The sequence below is a fragment of the Salmo salar genome, chromosome ssa09 (assembly GCF_905237065.1).
Source record: "Salmo salar chromosome ssa09, Ssal_v3.1, whole genome shotgun sequence".
Classification (NCBI taxonomy): Eukaryota; Metazoa; Chordata; class Actinopteri; order Salmoniformes; family Salmonidae; genus Salmo; species Salmo salar.
Window position 1 is genome coordinate 5,744,155 of NC_059450.1, and position 14,681 is coordinate 5,758,835.

The following is a 14,681-nucleotide window of genomic DNA, read 5'->3' on the forward strand; positions in this document are numbered from 1 at the left end:
CTATGATAAACAGAGAGCAAATTAGAATCCAAGGAAGTTGACATGTCATCACTTCATTTTTTTGCGCCTGCGCATAAATCTGAGAGACGTGAGTTTGTCATCATTTTTTATCTAGACATAGGATAGGTTGTGTGAAAATATTACTGATGTTTAACGTTAAAAATGGACCAAAAGATTAATGCTAAACAACATTTCACATGTTTGAACGAACATAAATAGATTATTTACTAGGTTTTTTTAGCTTTTCGGCGTGATTTTACCAGCCCCACACCACGTTTGGTGGGAGCATAATGAACGCTAAGTACTTGGTGTTATTTGGACATAAATTATGAACTTTGTCAAAAGAAACCACATTTGTTCCGGACCTGGAATGCCTTCCGGACCTGGGATCCTGCCTTCTGATGGAGATAATCAAAGGTAAGGGGGTATTTACAATGTTATTATCGATTTTAGATGATGCTAACTGTATAGCATAGCCTGTTGTTCTTAGCATAGCACCCCGTTTATTGCAAAATGTGATTTCCCAGTAAAGTTATTTTGAGATCTGGCCATTCGGTAGCAATTACGAGATGATAATATATTATTCTTTGAATGACAATATTATAATTTACCAATGTTTTCGAATAGTAATTTTCTTATGTTCACCGGAAGCATTTCAGAGAAGAAAAAAATCTGAATTTCACGCTACTGTAAAATGCTGTTTTTGGATATAAATATGAACTTGATGGAACAAAAAATGCATGTATTGTATAACATAATGTCCTAGGAGTGTCATCTGATGGAGATTGACAAAAGTTAGTGCATAATTCAAGCTGGTTTCTGCTTTTGGTGATGCCTGACCTTGAATTGAAAATGGATGTTTGTACTTTTGTGGCTATGTACTGTCCTAACATAATCTAACTTTATGCTTTTGCCGTAAAGCCTCTTTGAAAATCGAACAATGTGGTTAGATTAAGGAGATGTTTATCATTTAAATTGTGTAAAATAGTTGATTGTTTGAGAAATTGAAATTATTAGATTTTTGATGTTTTGAATTTCCAGCCTTGTTAGCAATCCCGGCTCGGGGTTCATTGCTAACCTGTAGCCCCAACAGGTTAATTGAATTGGGTGCTCTCCAATTTCACCTAGCCTAGCCTTAATTGAAATGCATTCCAGGTGACTACCTCATGAAGCTGGTTGAGAGAATTTCAAGAGTGTGCAAAGCTGTCATCAAGGCAAAGGGTGGCTACTTTGAAGAATCTCAAATATAAAACATATTTTGATTTGTTTAAAACTTTTTTGGTTACTATAAATAGTCATGGCCAAAAGTTTTGAATGACACAAATATTCATTTCCACAAAGTTTGCTGCTTCAGTGTCTTTAGATATTTTTGTCAGATGTTACTATGGAATATTGAAGTATAATTACAAGCATTTCATACGTGTCAAAGGCTTTTATTGACAATTACATGAAGTTGATGCAGAGTCAATATTTGCAGTGTTGACTCTTCTTTTTCAAGATCTCTGCAATCTGCCCTGACATGCTGTCAATTAAGTTCTGGGCCACATCCTGACTGATGGCAGTCCATTCTTGCATAATCCATGCTTGGAGTTTGTCAGAATTTGTGGGTTTTTGTTTGTCCACCCGTCTCTTGAGGATTGACCACAAGTTCTCAATGGGATTAAGGTCTGGGGAGTTTCCTGGCCACGGACCCAAAATATCAATGTTTTGTTCCCCGAGCCACTTAGTTATCACTTTTGCCTTATGGCAAGGTGCTCCATCATGCTGGGAAAGGCATTGTTCATCACCAAACTGTTCCTGGATGGTTGGGAGAATTTGGAGGATGTGTTGGTACCATTCTTTATTCATGGCTGTGTTCTTAGGCAAAATTGTGAGTGAGCCCACTCCCTTGGCTGAGAACCAACCCCACACAAGAATGGTCTCAGGATGCTTTACTGTTGGCATGACACAGGACTGATGGTAGCGCTCACCTTGTCTTCTCCGGACAAGCTTTTTTCCAGATGCCCCAAACAATCGGAAAGGGGATGCATCAGAGAAAATGACTTTACCCCAGTCCTCAGCAGTCCAATCCCTGTATGTTTTGCAGAATATCAGTCTGTCCCTGATGTTTTTCCTGGAGAGAAGTGGCTTCTTTGCTGCCCTTCTTGACACCAGGCCATCCTCCAAAAGTCTTCGCCTCACTGTGCGTGCAGATGCACTCACACCTGCCTGCTACCATTCCTGAGCAAGCTCTGTACTGGTGGTGCCCCGATCCTGTAGCTGAATCAACTTTAGGAGACGGTCCTGGCGCTTGCTGAACTTTCGTGGGTGCCCTGAAGCCTTCTTCACAACAATTGAACTGCTCTCCTTGAGATTCTTGATGATCCGATAAATGGTTGATTTAGGTGCAATCTTACTGGAAGCAATATCCTTGCCTGTGAAGCCCTTTTTATGCAAAGCAATGATAACGGCACGTGTTTCCTTGCAGGCAACCATGGTTGACAGAGGAAGAACAATGATTCCAAGCACCACCCTCCTTTGGAAGCTTCCGGTCTGTTATTCAAACTCAATCAGCATGACAGAGTGATCTCCAGCCTTGTCCTCGTCAACACTCACACCTGTGTTAACGAGAGAATCACTGACATGATGTCAGCTGGTCCTTTTGTGGCAGGGCTGAAATGCAGTGGAAATGTTTTTGGGGGATTCAGTTCATTTGCATGTCAAAGAGGGATTTTGCAGTTAATTGCAATTCATCTGATCACTCTTCATAACATTCCGGAGAATATGCAATTTGCCATCATACAAACTGAGGCAGCAGACTTTGTCATTCTCAACTTTTGGCCACGACTGTATGTGTTATTTCATAGTTTTGATGTTTTCACTATTTTACAATAATAAAAATAAAGAAAAACCCTTCAATGAGTAGGTGTGTAAAAACTTTAGACTGGTACTGTGTATGCATGTAATTGTATTTCGTTTTATTCTCATTATTGTATAACCCCTGAAAATGTCATGTTGATAGGACATTCATTTCTTGAGATATTTTAATTTGTGTTTGTTAACCTCTATGGGCTAGGTGGGACGCAAGCCTCCCACCCGTGGTGCACTCCATCAACAGCAGGTGCATTTCAAGAGCGGCAAATTTGAATCCAAATAAATGTCAAAATTCAAATTTTTCAAACATACAACTATTTTACACCCTTTGAAAGATAAACATCTCCTTAATCTAACCACGTTTTACGATTTCAAAAAGGTTTTACGGCGAAAGCATAAATTTAGAGTATGTTAGGACAGCACATTTACAAGAGTTGTGTGTAATGTTTTGTCAAGTCAAAGACAGGGTCACCAAAACCATAAAACCAGCTAAAATGATGCACTAACCTTTTACAATCTCCATCAGATGACACTCCTAGGACATTATGTTAGACAATGCATGCATTTTTAGTTCTATCAAGTTCATATTTATATCCAAAAACAGCGTTTTACTGTGGCGTTGATGTTCAGGAAATCGTTTCCCTTCAATAACCGGCAGTCAAGTCAGCGTCACAAATTAAATAATTAAAATTAGAAAACATTGGTAAAATATTATATTGTCATTTAAAGAATTATAGATTTACATCTCTTGAACGCAATCAACTTGCCAGATTTAAAAATAACCTTACTGGGAAATCACACTTTGCAATAATCTGAGCACTGCGCCCAGAAAAATACGCGTTGCGATACAGACTAGCCGTCATGTTGGGGAGATCTAAAATCGAAAATACTATGTAAATAATCCATTACCTTTGATTCTCTTCATCAGATGTCACTTCCAGGTATCACAGGTCCATAACGAATGTAGTTTTGTTCAAAAAAGCTCATTTATGTCCAAAAATCTCCGTCTTAGCACATGATCTAAGCCCGCCGGACTTCACTTCATGAACGAGGGGAAAAAATATATTTACGTTCGTTCAAACATGTCAAACGTTGTATAGCATAAATCATTAGGGCCTTTTTTAACCAGAACATGAATAATATTCAAGGTGGACGAATGCATTCTCTTTTATAACGTATTGGAACGAGGGTACCCAACATGAACTCGCGCGCCAGGTGTCTAATGGGCCATCATCGTTCCATGGCTCTTGTTCGGTCAGATCTCCCTCCAGAAGACTCAAAACACTTTGTAAAGGCTGGTGACATCTAGTGGAAGCAATAGGAAGTGCCAAAATATTCCTCAGCCCCTGTGTTTTTCAATGGCATAGGTTTAAAGGTAATACAACACATCAGGTATCCACTTCCTGTCAGAAAATGTCTCAGGGTTTTGCCTGCCAAATGAGTTCTGTTATACTCACAGACACCATTCAAACAGTTTTAGAAACTTTAGGGTGTTTTCTATCCATATATAATAAGTATATGCATATTCTAGTTACTGGGTAGGATTAGTAACCAGATTAAATCGGGTACGTTTTTTTATCCAGCCGTGCAAATACTGCCCCCTAGCCCCAACAGGTTAATCTGAGTCCTCCTGTGTCATTTTTGGAAAAGGCTTGCAATTGACCTTTTGACCCCAAATTCCTTTGCGTAGAAGCCTTTGTGTAGAAAGATGAGTTAGGGGACAGGATGTGTGTGCGTGTCTGTGTGCGTGTGAGATATAGAGAGAGTGAGAGGAATGGAAAGAGAGAATCTACTTGTGGGTTGTGTACTGTACTGTTCCATTTCTCCTTGAAAGAAGAGAAGCCTTCTAACAATACTATCTTTTCTGGGGTAGTCGTCAAAAAGAGACAATTTAGCATGGCTCTTTTCCTATAATTGATTGATTCCAAGATGGCGTAGCAGTTCAGACGTCCTTTACCCTCCTCTTGTCGTGTCCCGTGTGTGTGTGTGTGTGTGTGTATATATATATATGTATAAAAAATGTAAAAAGATAATGCGAAGAAAAAAAAATATATATATATATATATTTTTTTTTTTCTTCGCATTCTTTTTACATTTTTTTTGTTCTAAAACTCAACCTCAAAGCACTCTCCTGCAACCCGCCTCACCAATGTAAAAAATAAAGTATTATTTACCTCAAATCCGAAATCCACAACAGAAGCTAGCCAGAGGTTAGCCATTTTCACTGGCTAACGTTGGAGTTCAGCTAGCCACGGTTAACTGTCCTCAGCTATCCGTTAGCTCGAAAAGCTATCGCCAGTTTTTGTACAGCCCGACTCAGACCAGAGCACACCGGACCTATTCTCTCTCCTTTCCCCGATTTCTACCGCAGGCTCTGGACATTTACACCTGGATCTTGCAGCTAACTAGCTGCTACCTGAGTGACTATTGGCAACGTCGGTCCCGGAATTAACACACATTATTCCGGAGCTAGCCAGCTGAAGAGTTCCGTCAGCCACTCGTGGGCTTTTCCTGAGCTAGCCAGCTGAAGTGTCTCCTGGGCTACAATCACCTATCCTGACCCGTTTTACTGCCGATGCGGAGCCCCATCGGGCCTTCACAACTGGACCACCGACGTTATCTGCCCGAGGGAGTTATCCAACTGGCCCCTCCGTCGCGACGTAACCTGATCGCCCATCTGCGGCCCACTAATCGTTAATCGTTAGTTGTCTTATCGGCTACGATCTTAATAGGTCTATCGGACACTTTTCTTGGGCCACTATAACCAACTATTTTGCCAACTTGGACTTGTCCCCCCTTCCACACGGAACCCCACTAACCCACAGACGGAAACGCACGAGGTGGCTAAAAACAGACCTCCCTCCATCTTCCACCAGCTTGCTACCTATGGCCCGGCTAGCTGTCTGAATCTCACTGGACCCTTTGATCACTCGGCTAAGCATGCCTCTCCTCAATGTCAATATGCAATGTCCATTGCTGTTCTGGTTAGTGTTTATTGGCTTATTTCACTGTAGAGCCTCTAGCCCTGCTCATTATACCTTATCCAACCTCTCAGTTCCTCCACCCACACATGCTATGACATCTTCTGGTTTCAATGATGTTTCTAGAGACAATATCTCTCTCATCATCACTAAATGCCTAGGTTTACCTCCTCTGTATTCACATCCCACCATACCTTTGTCTGTACATTAAACCTTGAAGCTATTTTATCGCCCCCAGAAACCTGCTCCTTTTTCTCTCTATTCTGGACATCACAGATGACCAATTATTATAGCTTTTAGCCGTAACCTCATACTCATTCTTCTCTGCTCCTCTGGGGATGTAGAGGTGAATCCAGGCCCTGCAGTGCCTGGCTCCACTCCTACTCCCCAGGCGCTTTCTTTTGATGACTTCTGTAACCGTAATAGCCTTGGTTTCATGCATGTTAACATTAGAAGCCTCCTCCCTAAGTTTGTTTTATTCACTGCTTTAGCACACTCTGCCAACCCGGATGTCCTAGCTGTGTCTGAATCTTGGCTTAGGAAGTCCACCAAAAACTCTGAAATCTTCATCCCTAACTACAACGTTTTCAGACAAGATAGAACGACCAAAGGGGGCGGTGTTGGCCTGCAGAGCTCTGTCCTGATATCCAGGTCTGTACCCAAACAATTTGAACTTCTACTTTTAAAAATCCACCTCTCCAAAAACAAGTCTCTCACCGTCGCCGCCTGCTATAGACCCCCTCGGCCCCTAGCTGTGCTCTGGACACCATATGTGAACTGATTGCCCCCCATCTATCTTCAGAGCTCGTGCTGCTAGGTGACCTAAACTGGGACATGCTTAACACCCCAGCCATCCTACAATCCAAGCTTGATGCCCTCAATCTCACACAAATTATTAATGAACCCACCAGGTACAACCCCAAATCCGCAAACACTGGCACCCTCATAGATATCATCCTAACCAACGTGCCCTCTAAATACACCTCTGCTGTTTTCAACCAAGATCTCAGCGATCACTGCCTCATTGCCTGCACCCGTAATGGTTCAGCGGTCAAACGACCTCCACTCATTACTGTCAAACGCTCCCTGAAACATTTCAACGAGCAAGCCTTTCTAATCGACCTGGCCCTGGTATCCTGGAAGGATATTGACCTCATCCCGTCAGTAGAGGATGCCTGGTTATTTTTTTTAAATGCCTTCCTCACCATCTTAAATAAGCATGCCCCTTTAAAGAAATTTAGAACCAGGAACAGATATAGCCCTTGGTTCTCCCCAGACCTGACTGCCCTTAACCAACACAAAAATATCCTGTGGCGTTCGGCATTAGCATCGAACTGCCCCCGCGATATGCAACTTTTCAGAGAAGTTAGAAACCAATACACACAGGCAGTTAGAAACGCCAAGGCTAGCTTTTTCAAACAGAAATTTGCTTCCTGCAACTCAAACTCTAAAAAGTTTTGGTACACTGTAAAGTCCATGGAGAATAAGAACACCTCCTCCCAACTGCCCACTGCACTGAGGATAGGAAACTCTGTCACCCCCGATAAGCCCACTATAATTTAGAATTTCAATAAGCATTTTTCTACGGCTGGCCATGCTTTCCACCTAACTACCCCTACTGCATTCAACAGCACTGCACCCCCCACAGCTACTCGCCCAAGCCTCCCCCATTTCTCCTTCTCCCAAATCCATTCAGCTGATGTTCTGAAAGAGCTGCAAAATCGGGACCCCTACAAATCAGCTGGGCTTGACAATCTGGACCCTTTCTTTCTAAAATTATCTGCCGAAATTATTGCAACCCCTATTACTAGCCTGTTCAACCTCTCTTTCGTGTCGTCTGAGATTCCCATAGATTGGAAAGCAGCTGCTGTCATCCCCCTCTTCAAAGGAGGTGACACTCTTGACCCAAATTGCAACAGACCTATATCCATCCTACCCTGCCTTTCTAAGGTCTTCGAAAGCCAAGTCAACAAACAGATTACCGACCATTTTGAATCCCACCGCACCCTCTCCGCTATGCAATCTGGTTTCAGAGCTGGTCATGGGTGCACCTCAGCCACGCTCAAGGTCCTAAACGACATCGTAACCGCCATCGATAAGAAACAATACTGTGCTGCCGTATTCATTGACCTGGCCAAAGCTTTTGACTCTGTTAACCTCTTGGGGCTAGGTGGGACGCTAGCGTGCCACCCGTGGTGCACTCCATCAACAGCAGGTGCATTTCAAGAGCGGCAAATTTGAATCCAAATAAATGTCAAAATTCAAATTTTTCAAAAATACAACTATGTTACACCATTTGAAAGATAAACATCTCCTTAATCTAACCACGTTTTACGATTTCAAAAAGGTTTTACGGCGAAAGCATAAATTTAGAGTATGTTAGGACTGTACATTTACAAGAGTTGTGTGTAATGTTTTGTCAAGTCAAAGACAGGGTCACCAAAACCATAAAACCAGCTAAAATGATGCACTAACCTTTTACAATCTCCATCAGATGACACTCCTAGGACATTATGTTAGACAATGCATGCATTTTTAGTTCTATCAAGTTCATATTTATATACAAAAACAGCGTTTTACTATGGCATTGATGTTGAGGAAATCGTTTCCCTCCAATAACCGGCAGTCAAGTCAGCGTCAGAAATTAAATAATTAAAATTAGAAAACATTGGTAAAATATTATATTTTCATTTAAAGAATTATAGATTTACATCTCTTGAACGCAATCAACTTGCCAGATTTAAAAATAACCTTACTGGGAAATCACACTTTGCAATAATCTGAGCACTGCGCCCAGAAAAATACGCGTTGCGATACAGACTAGACGTCATGTTGGGGAGATCTAAAATCGAAAATACTATGTAAATAATCCATTACCTTTGATTCTCTTCATCAGATGTCACTTCCAGGTATCACAGGTCCATAACGAATGTAGTTTTGTTCAAAAAAGCTCATCATTTATGTCCAAAAATCTCCGGCTCGTTAGCACATGATGTAAGCCAGCCGGACTTCTCGTCATGAACGAGGGGAAAAAATATATTTCCGTTCGTTCAAACATGTCAAACGTTGTATAGCATAAATCATTAGGGCCTTTTTTAACCAGAACATGAATAATATTCAAGGTGGACGAATGCATACTCTTTTATAACGTATTGGAACGAGGGTACCCAACATGAACTAGCGCGCCAGGTGTCTAATGGGACATCACCGTTCCATGGCTCTTGTTCGGTCAGATCTCCCTCCAGAAGACTCAAAACACTTTGTAAAGGCTGGTGACATCTAGTGGAAGCAATAGGAAGTGCCAAAATATTCCTAAACCCCTGTGTTTTTCAATGGGATAGGTTTAAAGTCAATACAACACATCAGATATCCACTTCCTGTCAGAAAATGTCTCAGGGTTTTGCCTGCCAAATGAGTTCTGTTATACTCACAGACACCATTCAAACAGTTTTGGAAACTTTAGAGTGTTTTCTATCCATATATAATAAGTATATGCATATTCTAGTTACTGGGTAGGATTAGTAACCAGATTAAATTGGGTACATTTTTTTTATCCAGACGTGCAAATGCTGCCCCCTAGACCCAACAGGTTAATCACCACATCCTCATCGGCAGACTCAGTAGCCTTGGTTTCTCAAACGATTGCGTCGCCTGGTTCACCAACTACTTCTCTGATAGAGTTCAGTGTGTCAAATCGGAGGGCCTGCTGTCCGGACCTCTGGCAGTCTCTATGGGGGTACCACAGGGTTCAATTCTTGGGCCAACTCTTTTCTCTGTATACATCAATGATGTCGCTCTTGCTGCTGGTGAGTCTCTGATCCACCTCAATGCTGACGACACCATTCTGTATACTTCTGGCCCTTCTTTGGACACTGTGTTAACAACCCTCCAGACGAGCTTCAATGCCATACAACTCTCCTTCCGTGGTCTCCAACTGCTCCTAAATACAAGTAAAACTAAATGCATGCTCTTCAACCGATCGCTGCCTGCACCTGCCCGCCTGTTCAGCATCACTTCTCTGGACGGTTCTGACTTAGAATTTGTGGACAACTACAAATACCTAGGTGTCTGGTTAGACTGTAAACTCTCCTTCCAGACTCACATCAATCATCTCCAATCCAAAGTTAAAATCTAGAATTGGCTTCCTATTTTGCAACAAAGCATCCTTCACTCATGCTGCCAAACATACCCTCGTAAAACTGACCATCCTACCAATCCTCGACTTCGGCGATGTCATTTACAAAATAGCCTCCAATACCCTACTCAACAAGCTGGATGCAGTCTATCACAGTGCCATCCGTTTTGTCACCAAAGCCCCATATACTACCTACCACTGCGACCTGTACGCTCTCGTTGGCTGGCCTTCGCTTCATAATCATCGCCAAACACATTGGCTCCAGGTCATCTACAAGACCCGGCTAGGTAAAGTCCCCCCTTATCTCCGCTCACTGGTCACCATAGCAGCACCCACCTGTTGCACGTGCTCCAGCAGGTATATCTCTCTGGTCACCCCTAAAGCCAACTCCTCCTTTGGTCGTCTCTCCTTCCAGTTCTCTGCTGCCAATGACTGGAACGAACTACAAAAATCTCTGAAACTGGAAACACTCCCTCACTAGCTTTATGCACCAGCTATCAGAGCAGCTCCCAGATCACTGCACCTGTACATAACCCATCTATAATTTAGCCCAAACTACTACTTCTTCCCCTACTGTATTTATTTATTTATTTATTTATTTATTTATTATTCTGCTCCTTTGCACCATATTATTTATATTTTAACTTTGAACTTTCTTCAAATTATAAATCTACCATTCCAGTGTTTTACATGCTATACTTTATTTACTTTGCCACCATGGCCTTTTTTGCCTTTCCCTCCCTTATCTCACATCATTTGCTCACATTGTATATAGTCTTATTTTTGTCTACTGTATCATTGATTGTATGTTGTTTTACTCCATGTGTAACTCTGTTTTTGTATGTTGTCGAACTGCTTTGCTTTATCTTGGCCAGGTCGCAATTGTAAATGAGAACTTGTTCTCAACTTGCCTACCTGGTTAAATAAAGGTGAAATAAATAAATAATTGTGCTATTTTCATAATAACAGTGAGTAGTCGGCTAATCAACTAGTCTCAATCAGCCTTCAGCCTTATCAAGTTGTATTTCGTGTTTAAATGTGCTTCTATCTTTATCTCTTAGTCAAAATAGAATAGAGGGTTGCTCCTAAATAACACAGCAAGGAAGCCACAAGTGCCTGAGTCACGTAGAGACACACACACACACACACACACACACAGTTCCCTGTTGAATCTACAGTGCCTATCGTAAGTATTCATCCCCTTTGGATTTCTTGACATTTATGTGGGATTAAAATGGATTTGGGCAGGCAAACCTTTAGTGTAGATATTTTCCTGATTCATTTGTGGAGTGTCTCAGTGTGGTGTAAGGTACAGTAGGTGAAGGCTGTGTGCACTACAGATGTCTAACCATTGTGAGGAAGGTCCCCACATAGTCTATAAAATATGATTAATGGAATTTAGTATAGTTTTGGATGAACGTATTCTTGATATTGATGAAGTGCATCTGTGTGTCTGTCTGTGTGTGTCCAGACCTCGACAAACCAGTTCTGACGGTGCACCAGACCATCAGCGATGTGCGCGGAAGCTACTACCAGGAGAAGACGGTGTTCCTCCGCTGTACCGTCAACTCCAACCCCCCGGCCCGCTTCATCTGGAAACGAGGCACCATTCCCATAGAGCAGAGCAAGGATCAAGGAGTGGACATCTACGAACCGCTATACACACAGGTACTGTACGAGGACCACCAACACACATTTACACTCTTAAGCTACTAGCATTGTACCCCATGCAACAGATCAAGGATAACAGACCCACAACCCATAGATTAGTATATGCGTAGGCTCACTACACACACACACACACACACACACACAAATTAACCGCAACAAAGAAACGATAACTGAGTGGACATCTACACTCAAAAAAATGCTGGGTTAAAAACAACCCAATTTAAATGCTGGACTGAACACACACTGGGTTATTTTGACCCAGCCAGTTGGGTTGCGTTAATAACACAGCATGTTGGGTTGTTTGGATCACCCAAACATGGGTTAATTTTATCCAGGTCACCCATAATACAATGTCGGAAGATGACGTGGAAATTGGCTACTAGGGGTAACAGTGAGCATTGTTACCTTCAAGTAGGTTTCAGTTTTTGCTAGGGCAGCGTTTCGCAAACTCGGCCCTCGGGACCCCAAGGCATGCACTTTGATTTTTTTGCCCTAACATTACACAGCTGATTCAAATGATCAAAGCTTGATGATTAGTTGATTATTTGAATCAGCTGTGTATTGCTGGGGCAAAACCAAAACATGCAGCCCGTGCACCTGCACTATGGTGTTGTGGACAGGAATGGGGGATGGGTGTAAGCATCTGCCTCTGATTCCAAAGGTTGCAAGTTCAACTCCAGCGATAGGAAGTTGTTTTTGATATTTTTGTTTTAAATCTATCCCAAATCTTAATCCATATTGCATAGGCTCTTGGGGAACTCATACAATTCTGTAAGCCTAATTAAAGCTTCAAAAGTGTAGTTGTTTAACCTTAACGTGTGATAACAATACAACGGAACAGATGAACTGGAATGACATTTACTCTCACGCGTGGCCAAAAAATAACTATCTGAAAGCCATGTCCCTACTAAGCCACGCCTCCATTCTTTTGAGCTGACCCACTGGGTCATATCTCAATAACCCGGCATGCATAACACAGCACCCAGCATCAATTACCCAGCAATTTTTTAAGAAATCAACCCAACTAAAAGGTGCTGCATGTTCAATCCAATGTCTGCATTGGCCATGCAGCATATACAGTGATACGGACTCTGCAGAAGTCAGAATCATACTTCTTTTGTTTTTCCAGAGCAGCGCAGAGCTCTTGAGCAGAGCTGTTGTGAAGGAAGTTGTCAAGGAAGTGAGTTTGTGTTTATACAGGACCTCCCGCCCCCACCTACCGTCAACCAATGTCAAATGTCAATGTGGCGCTATATAGAGCTATGCTGAGCCATACGCATTGTTACAAAACTTGGGAGGCGCACAGCGATGCGGTACAGAGCTCAAATTGGCCTTTGGAGGCTCCGCAATTGTGTCACACCCTCCATATGGAGACTCTGATCACATTTTCGGATCAACCATAAATTGGCTTTCAGTGATCCAACACCTGAAACCCAGCAGTTGGGTCAACCAAATTTTTTTGAGTGTACACAAGCATCTGAGTTCCTCAAGCGCCTACGCATACCCCATTGTTGGGATAGTTGCCACTTTGTTACAATACATACATATTAATGTTATATTAAAACATGTAATGTGAACAATTTTCATTTGCAGTGTAGAAACTTAAAGTCCTGAACAGTCAATGTTCAGTTAATGGTTTTCATGAAACCAGATCAAAGTATGATGACCAAAGTATGAAGAATGACTGTTGCTTCCACATTGATAAAGTTTATTCATAAAGTTACTGGTCCCCTCCCTCATGTCAAAAACTTGGATTCATTATTAGAGGGATAGGGTCACATCACCCTAACGCTCTTATTTTAATACACCAATGGTAACATGACATTCTCTTACTGAATTTAAATAACCTGTTAGGGCTAGGGGGCAGTATTGACACGGCTGGATAAAAAACGTACCCGATTTAATCTGGTTACTACTCCTGCCCAGTAACTAGAATATGCATATAATTATTGGCTTTGGATAGAAAACACTCCAAAGTTCCAAAAAACTGTTTGAATGGTGTCTGTGAGTAGAACAGAACTCAAATGGCAGGTCAAAACCTGAGAAGATTCTGTACAGGAAGTACCCTGTCTGACCATTTCTTGGCCTTCTTTGTCATCTCTATCCAAAACAAAGGATCTCTGCTGTTACGTGACACTTCCTACGGCTCCAATGGGCTCTCAGAACGCGGGAAAAAAGCTGAATCGTGGCTTTGCAGGCTCTGGTTGAAAAAAAAGTAGCGCTTTGGATAGTGGCTGGTTACAGTACTGTGAGACTTAGGCGCGTGCCCGCCGATCGAATGCTTTGTTTTTTTTTCTCTGTTTACCTAAACGCAGATTCCCGGTCGGAATATTATCGCTTTTCTACGAGAAAAATGGCGTAAAAATGGATTTTAAACAGCGGTTGACATGCTTCGAAGTACGGTAATGGAATATTTAGAAATTTTTTGTCACGAATTGCGCCATGCGCGTGACCCTTATTTACCATTTCGGATAGTGTCTTGGAACGCACGAACAAAACGCCGCTATTCGGATATAACGATGGATTATTTTGGACCAAACCAACATTTGTTATTGAAGTAGCAGTCCTGGGAGTGCATTCTGACGAAGACGAAAAAAGGTAATCAAACTTTTGTAATAGTAAATCGGAGTTTTGGTGAGGGCTAAACTTGGTCGGGTGTCTAAATGGCGAGCCGTGATGGCTGGGCTATGTACTGAGAATATTGCAAAATGTGCTTTCACCGAAAAGCTATTTTAAAATCGGACACCTCGATTGCACAGAGGAGTTCTGTATCTATAATTCTTAAAATAATTGTTATGTTTTTTGTGAACGTTTATCGTGAGTAATTTTGTAAATTCGAATTCCCGGAGGTTTGCGGGGGGTATGCAAGTTCGAAACGTCACATGCTAATGTAAAAAGCTGGTTTTTTGATATAAATATGAACTTGATTGAACAAAACATGCATGTATTGTATAACATAATGTCCTAGGTGTGTCATCTGATGAAGATCATCAAAGGTTAGTGCTGCATTTAGCTGTCTTCTGGGTTTTTGTGACATTATA

General features: G+C 41.8%; 1 protein-coding gene across 1 annotated transcript in view; it reads left to right on the top strand.

Moving 5' to 3' along the window:
• Positions 1-14,681, top strand: part of LOC106610595 (MAM domain-containing glycosylphosphatidylinositol anchor protein 1) — a 401,645-nt gene that overhangs the window by 179,802 nt on the left and 207,162 nt on the right. Inside the window, exon 5 of the mRNA XM_014209988.2 lies at positions 11,441-11,637. Coding sequence (XP_014065463.1) covers positions 11,441-11,637 — 197 coding nt within the window. The remainder of the gene's footprint in view (positions 1-11,440; positions 11,638-14,681) is intronic.